This window comes from Vulpes vulpes, chromosome 10 (genome assembly GCF_048418805.1).
Source record: "Vulpes vulpes isolate BD-2025 chromosome 10, VulVul3, whole genome shotgun sequence".
Classification (NCBI taxonomy): Eukaryota; Metazoa; Chordata; class Mammalia; order Carnivora; family Canidae; genus Vulpes; species Vulpes vulpes.
The window spans coordinates 15306852-15323415 of record NC_132789.1 but is presented as its reverse complement, the minus strand read 5'-3'; the positions used below and the strand labels follow the sequence as shown (position 1 = coordinate 15323415).

At 46.0% G+C, this 16564-nt stretch overlaps 1 protein-coding gene across 1 annotated transcript in view; it reads right to left on the bottom strand.

The window, feature by feature from the left end:
- SRRM4 (serine/arginine repetitive matrix 4) overlaps positions 1-10705 on the bottom strand; it is a 152735-nt gene extending 142030 nt beyond the window's left edge. Inside the window, exon 1 of the mRNA XM_026015911.2 lies at positions 10131-10705. Coding sequence (XP_025871696.2) covers positions 10131-10261 — 131 coding nt within the window. The 5' untranslated portion in view covers positions 10262-10705. The remainder of the gene's footprint in view (positions 1-10130) is intronic.
- Positions 10706-16564: the final 5859 nt, after the last annotated feature.

The window sequence follows — 16564 nt, the reverse complement described above, 5'->3', positions numbered from 1 at the left end:
GTGTCCTTTGCTTTTTCTGTGCCTTAGTGTCTCCCCACTATAAAATGAAAGGCTGAATGTGAGTTCTTCAAAGGTCCCCTCTGGCCCTCCCATCCTGACTGCAGGCCAAATGTCCCAGTGAGGTGACGCTGGTTTGTAAGGAGCTGACCAATGGAAGGTGCTCTTACTATGACGGGTTCCTGCGGGAGACAACTATCCACGTGATAAACAACGGCCCTGAGCCCATCCTTGCACCACTGCCCAGATACCTACCCTTATGGAAGTGGGCTGAGCCCCAGAATCACCTGCCACCTGGCTGTGGGAGGGAGGCTGGCTAAACAAAAGCCTCCTTATCAGCTGGAAGCTCTGAAACATGATCCCAGAAACAGCCAGAGCTGCTCACCTGTTCTGCTAGGCACAGGCTGGGTACAGATGGACATCTCATCAGGATCCCCAGACCAGGCTTCAGGAAGCATATGCCACAGGAGGTCTCTATGGGGCAGGATGCCATATCTTACTGCAGGGGGTAGGGTGGCAAGAGAGAGCCACGTCTGGTCACCTGATCACAGCAGGGAAGTTCAAACACAAACATGACATTGGGCAAACACCACTTCACTGAACCCAGAGCTGACCCAGGCTGACTCAGTCTATGAATGTTGGGCAAATCCCTGCTCCTTTGTAAGTCTCAGTCTCCCCCTCTGCAAAATGGGGATCTGAATTACAGCAGTGCATCCTAAAGATCTTTCAATCTTATGTCTCTCTCAGAAAGAAATTTTGAAAATGAAACCCACCTATATGTGTATTTATTTGTGAATTACACATACACACTGTGGTTCCAATATATTATGCATAGTATAAACCTATCCCTCAGACCTCTGCATGTACAATGAAATTGGATGATCTTGAAAACCCCTTGAGCTCTAAGATTCTGATGCTGTACCTCCATAAGTCTCCGAGTTTCCTCATCAGTACTATGCGCGTATTACTACATATCCTCATTATTTATTCATTCAACAAACATGTAAAGATCCTCAACCACGGACCACTGTCCCAGGTGTTGAGATAGAACAAGGACAAGACAGACATGGTTCCCCACCCTACCCCTGCCAGCAGGTCAAATGTTTCTCTTGCAAATCAAAGGAATTAACATTGCTGTCTTTTAATATTGGCATTTCCATATGCTTCAGACTATTAGGTGTGCAAGTGACTTGATGGGGGAAAGTGTTACAATTCATGCATCCAGCCAACACTTGTTTGGCCTCCTGCTGTGTATCAGGTGAAAGAGATTCACCAGTGAGCACACAGACATAGTCTCCATCCCCATGATGCTTTCAGTCTCTTAGAGGTACACTTAATAATGATCTCACAAATCAATATAAAATCACAAGCATGTTGAGAACCAAGAGAGGTACTGCCATAAGAAAGTCTGCAATTCAAGGTATGATGTAGTCTAGAGCACTGTGGAAGGAATCTCTAATGAAATGACATTTGAGCTGAGATCTGAAAGTGCAGTAGGTATAAATTAGGCACTAGGAGAGAGGGAGAGCCTTCCTGGCATCATGTGCAAAGGCCCGGTGGCAGAAAGGGCATGGGAAAATTGAGTGACAGAAAGGACAGGGGTGTGGCCAAACAGAGGGAGGGAGGGAGGGCCAACACTTCAGAAACAATATTGGGGGGTAGGCAGACAGACACTGAACTGGAGAGTCTTTAGGCCTTAGGAGGGGGCGGGTAGCTCTGTATTCTACAAACCAAAGGACAGTGATGGAGGGTTTTAGATGATGGAGGGTGTGTGTATGGTCTGACTTGTCTTTCAAAAAGGTTCTTCTGGTTTGATGGGGAGAATGGGTAAGGAGGGTCAGGACAGAGAAAGACAACATTACAGAGAATGGTGTGAGTTGGGATTATAACAATAGCTATTGCCTAAGTGGATTGGGCATAAAATAAGATGAGCAAAATGAAACAAATACACCCACAAACTTAAAAGCCAAACCATAGTGACAAGAGGTAGAGAAGAATGTAGTTGCAATCACGCAGACCCGAGTTTAGATCCTAGCTTCACCTCTTACAAACTGGGTGACCTTGGACATGACGCACCCCACCACCTCCCTGGTCTCAGCTGTTCCTCCTCTGCAAAGTGGACTAGACTATACACACATCAGTCGAGAGCTCTGGGTTCTCATCCCAACTCTGACTCTTACCAGCCAGCGGTCCTTGAGCAGGTTACTTCTGCTCTTTGAGCCTCGGTTTCTCACCAATAAACAACCTTTAAAATACTTGTTTCCCAGAGTTACTGTGAAGATGGAATCAGGCAACAGATAAAACATGATTGCTTATTAGCACAGGGCTGGGCATATAATGACATAAGGAGCTTGGCATCCACTTTCTACTGTGAGCGAGTGTGCACACACACCATGAATCCACACTCTTCAGGCCCAGATGGCACCTCTCACCTCAGAGGAGTGGTGACTTGTCTTGTAAAATTCCAGCTCACTTGCATAAGCTTAACTTTTAATGAAGCCAGAGAACAGTGATCCACTGGTGTTTCTGCTCAGCGAAGCTGTCAGCGGGAGGTAAGCCCAGGGAATCCGGCAACGAGGGGATTCTCCCGATGTGAGAAACATTTGCGTCCAGAGGATCTTAATATTTGTTTTGAACAGACACATGTAGACGTGAATTACTTAATGACTGTTTTAGGGTTCGGCATTGTTCTGTATTTGGTTTGGCTTTGTCTCTATGACATCTTAATTCGTGTTTTATTTCACGGAGCTGCACACACAGGCTGTGGCATATGGGAACTCCCTCAGCAAAATCTCAAATGAAGATGGGGGGAAGGGGGGTAGGGAGAGAGAGAGGGACACCAAGAGTAAGCAGACTGTAGCTTCAAAGGTGTGCAGTGAAGGGGGGCGGCTGGGTGAGAGGGATAGTCTAGATTTGCACGCAAGGATATGAGATAGACCAAACCCTCACCGTCATGGGAACAAGATTTTCCACTGCTATTTGGAAGTCTAAACAGTGTGTTTTTCAATTTCCTAATCTGATTGATCACAATCAGAGAGATTGTAAATTTCATGCTTGTCCATAACACATGCAGGGACCAAGCTAAGCTTCTAACACTGCTATTCAAAGTCATCCTGGCTGTGTTTGAGTCAGACAGAAGAGCCAAATAGAAGCAGATCAGACACAGGACCCTGACTGAGAGGGAAGGAGCCCCCCTGTGATCCCCCTTCCTGCTCCCAGCCTAGGAGCCAAGGACCTGGGAAGTCCTTAACAGGCTTAGGATGTTAATTGCTTGAAATGTTTCCTGCCTACATCTAGGGAATCATCCCCTGTTAGTCTTCCCCTCACTCACTCTGCTCCAACCATACTGACTTCCCTGCCATCTTTTAATACACCAAAGGCCCTGAGGTGGAGGCATGCTTCCACCTCAGGGCCTTTGCACTTGCTGTTTGCTCTGTCTCAAAAACCCTTCCCCCTTGGTGATCCTCATGGCTTGTTCTCTCCTTTCATCTAGGTCCCTGACCACTCCATCCAACAAAGAAGCCCCCATCCTCATCCTTTATCACTTTTCCCCTGCTTTATTCTTCTTTATAATACTTACTATAGCCTGACTGTATATGATGTCTTCATTTATCACCTTTCTCCCTCACGAGAGCAGGGGCTTAGTGTCATTCACTGCTATATCAAGTAGGAGCTCAATAAAATTGTTCAATGAATGAAAGCATAATTTTATTTTTTAGCCACATGTGGCTCCTTCCTTTTTGTGATTCATTCCCAGTAGCTTATTTTCTGTTTGACCTGTGTGGGCTCACTCTAATCCCCCATCATTGGTGGCTGCTCAAGGAATGCAAACTGGATTTTGTTCTAGCCAGAGCTGGACCATGAAGGACGAGAAACCTAATGGTCCACACCAGAGTCTGCATCCTTGAGCCAATGACAGAGGAGTTGGAAATTTTATACAAGAAAGGCAGTTCCTTTCCACAATCCCCCTTTATTAGCACTCACTCTGACTCCCCAATAGGTGACAGCCCCTCCAGATAGTTTAAATTGCTTTTTCTTCTGGAGAGAAAAAAAAAAAGGTGTCTTTTGAGACTCTACTAGCAACAAAGGCCTTATTCATTCTGCTCATTCCTTGCATTTGTAGGTAAAATTGATGAAATAAATGAATCATTCCCATTTCACAGATCAGACCACTAAGGAGAACTGTGTGACTATAAGCAAGGGACTCCATGCCTCATGGAGGGTGCCTCCCTCCTCTGGTTTTCCACATCCCCTTTTCTTTATTCCCACCCACATTATAGTACTTAAGACAGTCTGCCTCATGTTGTCGGTACTGGTGTCTGTGCCCACCTTTGCCACTAAATTCTGCAGCCCTCCCAGGGAGAGACTGCATTTCATTCACCCTTTTCTCCTTGATGGGCCTGGCATGTAGTAATAATAAAAACTATAATTTATTATTAATAGTAAGAACTAACATTGATGGAGCCCTTGCTCTGTGCCAAACAGCACTTTCCATAAATTAGCCCATTCAGTATTCTCAACAGCTCTTGCAGGGGGCTGCTACTATTAGCCCCATTTTATGGATGAAGAAACCAAGATGGAGAAGGTCAAGTTCTTGCCAAAAGTCACACCACATCTGCAAATGGTGAAGTGTCTGGAAATAGTAAAAGGAAACATGTATTTTGATTAGTGTGCCTTCAGGGTCCGTCAGATTTTTTTCAACAGATCTCCACATCTCGGTGGCTCTTTAGAGAATGCCAAAACCACATTTAGAAATGAATACAGAGCACTGGGGTGGTCAAGTGGGGAGGCCAAGGAACCCCAACCATCACCACCAAGCAACCCGTCCAGTTCCGGTGCCGAGGGGCGTGGCACTCTCTCCAGGCATCTCATCAGGCCGTGGGAACAGGAGCACTGTTTATGGACATCTCCCTCTGTGCCAGGCACTGTGCCATGTTCTTTCTATGAACGATCTGGTCCACTCCTCACTGCAATCCTGTGACATCAGTGTCTCACAGGTAGGCAAACTCAGGCATGGAGAGGCAAAGTGATTAGCAGAGTCCAGAGGCAAGAAGTAGCACAGCAGGATTTCAGCCTGACCTGAGCCGATCTGACTTCAGAGCCTAGGTTCTTCGCCATTCCACTCTCTCCCCCTCAAAAGTGTGCCCTGACACCTCAGAGAAATCTCAGTAACGAGCAATTAAACAACTCTGGTTTTGTTAAGGAGGGTAAAGCCAGCCAATCGGGAAGAAAGGATATTTTTAAAAATTTATTGTGCCCCTGCAGCATGCCTGAGGTGCTCACAAGAGCAGGAGGCGGGTGACCCAGGCTTCCTTCTGCATCACAGGAGTTAGGCTTTTAGGGGTGTTCCCCAGCCCCCGGCATTTTTTTTTCAGGTGGCCTGGAGTGGGGGTAGAGTTCATAGAGGCTCGCACAGGCCTGGAAAGCACTTCCAGGTGGCATTTGGTGCAACCTCCTGTATCCATACCAGCTGACATGTCTACTCGCCCAGCCAGACAGACATCTATACCCAGACAGCTTCATTCTGACACGGGTGCGACTTAAATCTCTCTGCAGAGTGTGCGTCTCTTAGGCTGTGTTGAGCAGAATCCCCAGCCTGTCAGGAATGGAGGTGGGGCTGGGAGAGAGCGAATCTGATACTGGATTTGGACCGCGTGTACTCATTCAATTAATGCATCCAACTTTCATTCAGTGTCTGCTGCAGCCCGAGAGTCTCTAAGACAGCACGGTTGCCAAGTGAAAACAGCCGTGTCAGAAATAATGCCCCCCACTGACCCCTGTACACCATTCAGCAAATTTCACCTTTCAGAAGGAGAAAGGTTTACCCCTAACAATAACTCTTTCCTGCGGGGGGAAAAAAAAAACAAAAAACAAAAAACAAAAACCAAAAGCAATCATTCATCGCCAGGGCAAGCATTCTCCATGACCCCTCCGTACCTTGGTTTTTAACCACAGGCTGTCAAGAAATCCCCTCCCAGCTGCCCCTCACTCTGCTCCCGAGGACAGAGTCAGCACAAATGTGCTAACTGATCTCTTGGCACAAAGCGGAGTCTGGAATTAAATGATTCAAAGGCATTTTTCCTGCCTTACAATTTGGCCATCTTTCCCTTTATGCAGTAAAATCTCCCAATAGTTTGGAATTTATGATCCTTTGGACAGACCTGGGGCCGAAGTCTGCTTCTGGACTATTCTGCATAGAAAGGATTTTCGAAGAAAATTAATAGCTTGCCAAAAGAATTGTAAAGGCAATTGCTTATTCTATTTAAGAGGGCTGCCTTTCTAGACCTTTACAAACACTCCCGCATCCACAAACAATTGATATGCTAATTTCAAATGGTTTTTACATGTTCATTAGGTCTTTAGCTACTACTATTCGGTGATATGATTATTACACTTAGGTCTAGCCTCAGACACTTAAGTTTTCCACTTTGAGCATAAACTTTTTGGGTACAAACTTTCTGGACCAAACAAAAAAGAAAATTAATTAATGTCAGGAAAAATGACTGTATGTCTTTGGTGGGGACAAAAGAGGGATCTCTTACTCTCCAACTATCTATCTTACGGATTCATGCTGACTGTCTTCCAGCCCATATAGGGCGAGGCTTCAGTATGGCCACCCTATACCCTCATTTGCCTGAGATGGGTTCCCGTTAGATCTTCCATCCTGGAATAACTACGCACAGCAATCCTGTCACTCTTGATAGGAATAATAAATTATATAGTCACTCTAGATTTGATGGAACTAGGGATTCAAAGTAATTTTCAAGGAGTTTGAGCCTTCTTTGGACTGGCAGTACCTGGTCATCTCTACACAAATGAAACGAATACTCCATGAGGATGTTATATCAATACATTCTGAATCTAGGTAATTCTTCACCAGCCCTACACCTCCTCACTAAAAAAGTTACATCAGAAAGCAGCTAACCTTCCCTCAGGGAAGAAAATTATGGGACCACTCCCACCCCACCTCCTGTGTATTAATTCCATCTCAATGCATTGCCTGTCAGGAGCTGAAATCCCACAATGTTTACTGCCAGCATCATTTGGGAGAGCAATGGGTAGGCACAAAGAACACAATACTGGAATGAAATGTGGATTTCCTTTGGCCATTATAAACTGAGCTGTTTGTTTTAGAAGCAACGTCTATTAAGCAATCACTATGCGCCACACACTGTGGGAGGTGTTTTACCTGACTCAGTCCTCATAATTCAATGCCTGAGATGGCTACGATTATTATTTCTATTTCAAGCTGACAAAACAGGTTCAGCAAGGTAAAGCTTCTTGTCTAGGACACTCAGCTAAATGGTAGAACTGGAGCAGGAATCCAGGTTTGTCTGAAACTCAAGTCTGAGCTCTTAACCACTATGATATACTGCCTCCCACTCTGCTATAGTGTTCTGACATTTGAGTCAGACATCTGCTTGCAATTTGATACACATAAAGCTATTGCCTCATCAAGTATGCCTCATGGAGGGGGAGAGGAAGGCGGCGGGGGGGTACTATGGGAGGCTTTCCTTGGAGTGTGATTGTATGATATGTGCATAGTGCTAAGAAATCAACCAATTGAATGGAAGCTTCTATCCTGGTACTAAATTATCTTCAGAGATAGACTTAAAATATCCTGGGGAAGTTCATTCAGATGAGGGGTAGCCCTCGTCTATAAACACATATTAAATGTGTAACCAAGGGAACTGGTTGGTGTTTCATCCAACCCCTCCCCCATCTTCCTACAGATCTGCTGCCTGTATGCTGGTCTTGACTCATGGAACTAAATGACATTTCTGATGAGATCAAGTCCCTAGACTGCCTCCAGAGGAAGCCACCGGGGCTCAGCTGATGCTATACCAGTGTCTCTGTCCCTTTCCTTCCTGAGAACTCAGCTTTGGAAACATGGTACTTTCACTGTTAAGTAAACATACAACATTAGAAAGGAGGTGGAAACTGACCTCACTGGATGTGGCTTGGATGAGGATGGGGATGATTTGGGTTTTATAGACAGTCTGTTGAAAGACGACTCAAACCCACCCTTCCCTGAAGACTTGAATACAAATGTTCCCCACTCACTTCCCACCCAAACTATAAAACTGGAATCTATCCTATCCAGCTATAAAACTGGAATCTATCCTACAGAGAGGCTACACCTGTTACAGAAGTACCGAAGAGGGTCCTTCCCATATGACATAAATTAGGAGCTTATGACTCAGACTTTCACCCCAGGAGTGGTTTCAAAGAGAAAGGAGACCCAGGACGTTAAAAGACACCTAGAGGGAAATGACACCAGGGGGAGGAGGGCTGGCTATTGTTAAGAGTCTCAGATGCATTATGTTGGGATTTGTACAGTGCTACAGAAAGCATGAGGGTTAGGTGACTTTGGGCAATTCATATGATTGAGAATATGACTAAGAAAAGGGCATGACAGTAACAGACAGGCAAACGGTGAAGGTACCAAGTCAGGTGGACTTAGGCATTTTCTGTATTAAAATATCATCAGGAATCCGCTCTTCTCTTCCTGTAGCCCTGAAATATATGGCAGACTCTGGACCAAATGTCACACTAGTAGTTTTCAATGAAATTGTCTTTAGTTTCTTCTACAAGGGCATATTCTTTGGCCAACCCAGCACCTGATTTGCCAACAGGAGGTGCACTCCAAAGGTGGAGTGGATGGCTGAAACCCAGGAAGATAAAACTGCTGACGTCAAAACTCTCTACAAAGAACCTTTTTCCAAGCAGACAGACATCAGTTTCGGACGGCATTTGGTGTTCTGATTTCCCCTTCTCCAGACTGTGTCACAAGATGTCCCCTCCCTCCCATCTGCAAATACTGGTGGCTGCTGCTGCTTGCAGCCTACCACATCTTGCTTCTAGTCCACACATTCCCAACATGGGGAACCCATTTTTCTAAAGACTTGTGTGAGCTAGGTTCCTATCAGACTATGAAAAGTTGTCCAGCCTGAGTTTGATTCTTTAGATAGGATTCCCCGTCACCCACCCCGTACCCACTGGAAAGTTCAGATCCAGTTGTGCCAGAAAAGGCTTTCTGGTCTGAAGCACTTTCACAGACATGTTTTCAATCTACTCTCTGATGTAGCCAGCCAGGATTAATAAATCCTCCAAGTGGTCTCCTCTGGTCCACTTCTTTCTTTTTCTCCCACTGAACCACTCATCCAACACCAGCAAAAGATGAGTTTTCATATTGCCTTGATTTTCCCTGAAAGAGGGCAGAGCCGCCTTCCTTTCATTTCAAACTCCTCTAAATTGAATGCTTTATGAAAAGAATTGGGTTTTCTCGGTCTTGGAATGTTCTCCCCAACCTCCTCTCCATTTTACCCCACATCCTCTTCTCTCCTTCTTTCTGCCTTTCTTTCTTTTCTTCCCTTAGTCCTCCCCATCACACTATTTTCACCATCTACAGGTCTGTTCTCCTTGAGTTCAAAGCAATCAGATCCTATTTGAAAGCCCAAATAAAACTCTTCCAAGATCATCTTCACGATCTTGGAAGGCTCCTCCCTGACTCTTGAGCTTGGAGTACTGGTTTTGGATGCTGGAGAGGAGAGAATTCAGCAGCAGTGGCAGCCAGAAAGGCGTGGAGGAGGGTGCTGTTTAGGGTGTATTTGAAGGAACAGCATATGGGGCTTTTGTCAAAATGTTCAGAGCTCGCTAGTTTTTGAGCTGAGTATAGAAATGTGCCGTTACCTCTGAACGCTGCTTGAGCTGGTCCAACCCTCATCTTCTCTTCTTGTACAACACTCCCAACCACCCCAAATCCACCATTCCTTTTGCCCACCCCCCCACCCCTCGTCCTCTGAGCTCTGATACCAAGAAAAGTTTCTTAGTTAAGTCCTAGCTCACCTACACCGCCCACCCTAAAGAAAGCAGAATCTCTCAAATAGCAGCTGCCAGGTCAGCAGACCATTGAGTGCTGCTCCCCCTAAAGAATCCCTGTCCCTTCTCACCAGCTTCCACCTCGCACAGGCAATTAGTTCCCATGTTCCAGCGGGAGACACCGAGCAGTGACGGGAAAAGACAAGCGCCCTGGCCCAGCTGCCTGCATCCACCCCTCAGGGCTCTGGGGCACACAGGCCAGGAAAGAAGGACCATCAGGCTCTCTCCCCTGTGAAGAAGGAGGTCATTACCTTGGCAGCGGCTTGCGGGCCGTGATACTGGCGACAATGATGCTCTCGGGACGCGGGGTGGCCACAGCTTTGAAGGTTCCTCGCCAGAACTTCTCGAAAAGCTGCTTCTCGCCTTGCTGAACGCTCGCCATAGCCAGCCCAAGGGGGCCGGGGCTCCCGGGCGCTGTCCGAAGTGCTGAAACGTGGATTCCAGATGGGGGCACACCCGGCGGCGGGCTCGGTCCGTGTGAAACCCAGAGGGGTGGGGTGGAAGGGATCGGGGTTCGGGGCGGGGGATGGGGCGCCTCAGCCCGGGCAGGCAGGGGAGAAAAGAGGTTGCTCTACCCTCTACGGTCTTTCTTCGCCTTCCGCGCGGTCTCTGGGCTGAGCCCTGAGCTTGCCGAGCCTCCGCGCCCCGGGCAGGGAAGGAGGGCGGGCTGCCTCGGCAGCGCCAGGAGAGGAGGCGGCGGGGTCGTCCGTGTGTGCGTGCGCGTGTGAGCTCAGGCGCGCCCGGGTTTTGTCTCTCGCACAATGTGACGTTGGAAGAGGAGGCTGGTCGCGCGAGCTGCACTTTCCTCCCCCCGCTCCGTCTCTCCTCCTCCCCACCAACTCCCTCCTCCTCCCGCACAGCCTCCCGCCGCCATCTGCATAACAAAAGCCCGCAGGTCCTGGGAGGAGAAAGGGCGGGGCGTGCGCCTGTCCCCGGGGCCCCGCGGCGACGGAGTTGCAGCGCTGACCCCTCCGAGGAGCAATCCTGGCACCCGAGCTGAACCAGGCAGCAGACCCTGCTTCCCACACTGTTCTCCTTCCCAGCCATGGCAGGCCTTCCCCCTGCCCCCATCTCTTCTTGCGTGCCCTCTGGGCCCCGCCACCTCCCTTCTCAGCCGGTTTGCAAGTCTTGTAGCAGATCTCGGGGGTGGGGGGGGGGTGGGGGGAGAGTAAAAAAATACTTAACCTACCCGCCCAAGTCAATCTGACCCCCTTACTTCTGGGAGGGACCGCCTAGGCCAGCAAAGGGGGTCCCTTGCATTTCTCTTTGCGCCTGGGCGCCGCGAGATCCCCACCACCCAGAAAGTGCCATTTGATGGACAATCCATCACCAATTCGGCTTTTCGCCATCTGCCAAGCCAGGTCCCCGCCCGCGGAGGGGCGCAGCATTACATCTGTGCATGCGGCGCTCTAAGGAAGATTTCTTTTGTGCCTCACAGTCAGCCAGCCTGATGTCCCCGCTGCCAAACTCGTCCAAAGGAAAAGAGTGCTCCCACCCCACCCCACCCCACCCCACCCCACCCACCCCAGCCCATCCACTCCTGGGGAATTCAGGCGCAACCACTGAAAAGTGGTTAAGAAATTAACAGCTTGTCTCAGGAGTGGAGTCCCTTTCAGAAAAGTAAAGTGCTTAGGGAGAGGGATTTTGGGGGGAGCGGGGGGTGGGGGGTGGTGGTGGTGGTTTAGGATTCCAGGAGGAATAAGTTACTTTTAGATCTCTTCCCAACTTCTACCCTCTCCCCCCCCCCACCCCCACTTGAACCCTAATCCCGGAAAGTGAGAGTTCAGAATCACAAATAAATCCTTAGAGGCAGAGGGTCTGGGGAGAATTTCTCTAGTTTCACCCCCAGGGTTTTCATTAAGAAAAAGAGACAGTAGCAGGACCCCTCCCAGCATCTCTCCCTCAGGGCCCTTGCATCTCCAGTTACTACTCCCACTCCCCAGATTGTAAATTCCTGGAAGGAGGCCTTGCCAACTCTTAAAGGCCTCCAAGCACCAGGTCTGGGCCACAGCCAGAATAAACCCCTGCTTCTTGCTGATGCTGATAGGGACAGGGACCAAGAGACTTAGGCACCAATATGAACTTCAGAAATTCTTGCAAAGGGACGGTGTGTGTGTGGGGGCGGGGGGGGGGGCATGGGAGAGAAAGGGGGAGAAGTAAGGCAAAGAAATAAGATGGGGGGGGGGGGAGAAAGAACCCTGGAGATACAGAGTATGGATCCGGAAACGTTCGTAGCTTTGGATACGCATTTGGGTATTTGTGTGCCCGCTCTGGAGGGTGACTGAAAGCACTGCTCGCTCTGCAGCGACCCCTTCTGGTTGACAACTAGAGATGCATTTGCCGGTTTCTGGAAGTGGGCTGCAGCAGCCGGGAGGTGGGGTTGGGGCTGGGAGCTCAGAGGAGGAGGGAAGTGGAGGGGGAGGTTCTACGTGTCTCCTGCCTACCCTCCAGCCCAAATTCCTCTGCTCTCACTCTCAGGTCCAAATGCCCACCCTGAGTTGACCGATATTTTAAATGCCATTGAAAGCTGGCCCCTTAAGTAGCCTGGGATATTTAAAAGCATCTTTAGTCATGACATTTAGGGTCTGAACTGAGTCACTTGCAGGGGAGATGTAGCTGGAATCCTACCCCCACAAGAGCAATCAACATTTCTCAGCCTGTTCCTGTTCTAAGTTCCCAGAGTGTTGATAAAGTTCCATTTGCATCACATTGCCTCTTTTGACCTGGAACTGTAGCAAGAGGTGGGGGGGGGGGGGGGGAGTAGTTGCTCTTATTCCCTTTTAAAGGTGAGGAAGGTGATGTGCGGGATGGTCAAGTGACTTACCCAAGGTGGTGCTGTAGGGATCAAAGGATGTCTGCAAAGAAAACTAGTTTCTGTTTTTGCTGGGGGCGGGGGGGGGGGGGGGGGGGCGAGGGCTGTCCTTGGGACACCTGGCAATCCTGAGTAGAACTGGGTAAAAAAGATCAGATAGCAAAAAACCATGTATAGAGTCATGGTGGTGAGGCTTCTAAATGGGAAGTCTTGGGTGATAAATTCCAGGCATCAAAGTCAGACTACTTGGGTTCAAATCCCAGCACTGCCACTTTTCAGCTGGATGGCCTTAGGCTAGTTACAAATCTCTGCCTCAGTTTCCCCATCTGCAAAATGACGGTATTAATCAACATTTCACGGTGGTTGTGAGGATTAGATGACATATTTCCTGTAAAGAATTTAACTTGGTGTCTGATTTATAGCAAATGCCCATTAAATGCTAGGTGTTATTGCTGCTGCTTTTGGAATCATCCCCTATTGGCATTGTAAGTCCTCATTTGGTTCAATGATCATTCATCAATGCCTAAACTTAGTTAGATACAATCCTAGGCACGGAGGGTTCAATGATACACAGGGCATGGTCCCTTCCCTGATGGAGTACATGGTCTAATTCACCTTCTGGGAACCCATTGCCTAACATTTGTCCCCTTTCCACCTTATCAAGTCTGGAATGCCAACACCAACCAATTAGTAGCTATCTAAAGAATGTGTTGAGAAAGATTCTGAAGTCATGTCCCAGAAAGAGTGCTATGATGGATTAGTGATATTTGCCACTACAGAGATAGGCAGTGATTATGCCACGTGTGACTTAGACTGTAGGTCTGGCTTCTCCAATATAACATAAACCTCAGTTCTTCTATCAGTTTAGCAAAATATAACCAGCTTGTTCTCATTCCCTCGGGGAATTGTCTGTTTTCCCAGGGGCAGGAAGTCCACCTCATAAATTGAGACCTATCAATATGCTGGTTAGTGAATACAAATATGTGGCACAATTGCTGCCTATCCTCTGCGGTCGGCTGGTGGCAGACATCCACAGCAGTCCATTAGTGCATCGCAGCACTCTCTCTGGGACGAGACCTCAGACTCTTTCTCAACACATTCTTTAAAGCGCTTTCCCTAATTGGCTGAAGTTGGTATTCCAGATAAAATCAATTTGCCATCCACATCTAGAGGGTGCTTCTTTGCTTGATTAATATTGTTCTTTCATTAGAAAAAGGAGAGGCCAGGGAGAGTTGCAAATCCAGGCACTCTAGAGCATGAGCTAAAGAGATTCTTATGCATCCTTCCTTCTAGTGATCCAAGGAGGCTGCACCTCCAGCTCAGAGAAATAGTTACCCCTCACCCTAAAGCAGTTCAAATCCCACCTCACTGATGTTACTGTGTTACCTTGGGTAAAATCCTTATTCTCTCTGTGCCCATGACTTCTCTGAGAATAATGAAACTAATCATTATCCCCCAGTATCAAGGGACATAAGGGTACTTGACAGTCTGTACCCATTTCCAGATGTCCAGTGAACAGTGAATGACTCAAATAATTTCTGAGGTAATGGGGAATGTGATAATGAGACCAATTCATCCATCCTTGTGCCTTTAAACTTTGTGCTAAACTATTCAAATTACAATATTCTGTATTTCTTCATATAGACTTTTGGGGAGGATGCACTGATTGCACTACTAGGGTTCACTAATCTTCACCCCTTGAAAGAAAGTCTAATCTGAATCCCCCCTTTAGATGTTAATTGTTTGTCTCTCTTCTGGTACATAGATATACACTGCTTCCATAGCCCCTGAACTAACACAGATAAACCAGGAATCCTTTTTCCCTGGCAATGTAGTTCCCAAGAATCTATAAGATGAATACGCTCATTGCTGTCTCTGATACTAATAACAGTTGTGCTTATCATGTATATGCTTGACGTTAGATGCCACTTGTACTAAACCTTCGATATACATTATCTCATTTAATCCTTGCAAAACTCTATGAGCAACGAACCATAGTCTGAATTTTGCAGATTTGGAAACTGAATCTTAAAATGGTGAGAGGATTCTTGGTATATGCAAGGACTTCACATTGAAAAAGAGTTGAGTATATTCAAGGAAGAGGCCAAAGACCAGAGAACATAATTAGTGGTGGGAGAGTGTGCTCTATGCAATTATTCTGCCCAGTTTTAAAAGCCAATGATATTATACTGTTATTTCTTAAAGTGGTGTTTCTTGGAACCCCGGTGGTACTGTCCAAAGTGTTTTAGGTGGCACCCAGGCAGAGAGAACATTAAATAACATTGGAGTGTGTGGTCATATACGGTGAGAAAGTATTCCCTTTTATCACTTTTCTTCCTAGCCATTAGGTTACTTCCAGAAGTAAAGCTCCATATCTTGATTTTCTTGAAATGTCTTGAACACATCTCTGAGTTCATACTCTTCAACATTGAAAAAGATGACCAGATTCAGAAGCTTGGACAATGAGAATTTATTAATAGCTTTGTTTTCATTGAATTTATTTTGTAGTTATTTTCTACTGTGAACATGTGATACTGGTTTTTCGTTTTCTAAAATGTCCTTTTTAAGTAAATTTGTTAGGTAGAGAGGTAAGTCACTTTTCAAAAAAAACTTTCATTATAGAAAAAAACTTCAAACATATACAAAAGTAAAGGTGCTAGCCATAATTAGCCCCTGTATCCATTTCTAATTTCAAAGATTATCAGTACATAGTTGATTTTTTTTTATCTTACTCTGACCCACTTTCCAGACTTCTAAATCATTTTGAAGCAAATCCAAGACATTATATTATTCCAGTTGGAACTACTACAGGATGTATTTCTAAAAGATAGAAACTATCTTCTTTTAAAAGCATAATTGTAATATCATCATCACATTAAACAAAATTAGCAATAATTCCTTAATTTTGCAAATATCCAGTCAATGTCCACTCCCCCGCCCCCACAATCATCCTTCAGTGTTTGTTTATTGCTTTGTTGAAATTGAGATTCAAATAAGGCCCATTCATTGTGGTTAGTTGATGCGTCCTCCCTAAGTATGCTTTCACCTGTAAATCCAATCCCATCCCATCAGCTTTTAGCAAACTTTCTTATAATCTGTATGTTCCTGATTGCATACCTGTAGCACTGATAGCATTTCTCTGTGCCCTCTATTTCCTTTTAGGTGATGGTAGGACCTAGAAGTTTAATCAGATTTATGTAAAAAAGAAATTCCACCTTTATGTAAAAAAGAAATTCTTCTTTTCTTGTCATGCCGACACTAAAGATCTTTGCCTAATTTATTAATTTATTAGACGTTGCAAAATGGTGGTGGTTCTAGCATTTATTTTTCATGTATTAGCTATAAAATAGTTCCATAGAGAAGTATCCCCTCATTAACTAGTTGAACAACTCAGGATACCATTGTATAGGAAAGGCATAATAAATACTTGATCCCTTTTCTTTGTTTACTAGTTCAAAAATAATGGGTTGGTGTACTAACATCCTTACAAGGTATTACTGAGTGGTTTTTTTTTAATCCTGAAGATGAACTTAAGATTTAAATATAGTTAGTATGTTTCAATTAGTTGCTATTATTATCCTTAATGATGCTATAATTGTCCCACCTTTAGTCGGGAGAGTCCTTTGTTATGATCCTAGAAGCCTTTGATAGCTTTGTTGCTTTCAGATACATTAAGATGTTTCAAGCTAAACTGTGCAGACCTAGAATCATCCATTTCTCCAAATAGCACTGGTTCCTTTGGTAGATACCAGGGTTACTCAGCCTTACTGGGTTAGTCAGTCACTGTTTCTAGGACTTTTTAGCATAGTGCCCTAGGAAATTTTATTTTTAGACAAAAAATATATCAAGGTTCTACTGACATTTCTAGATCAA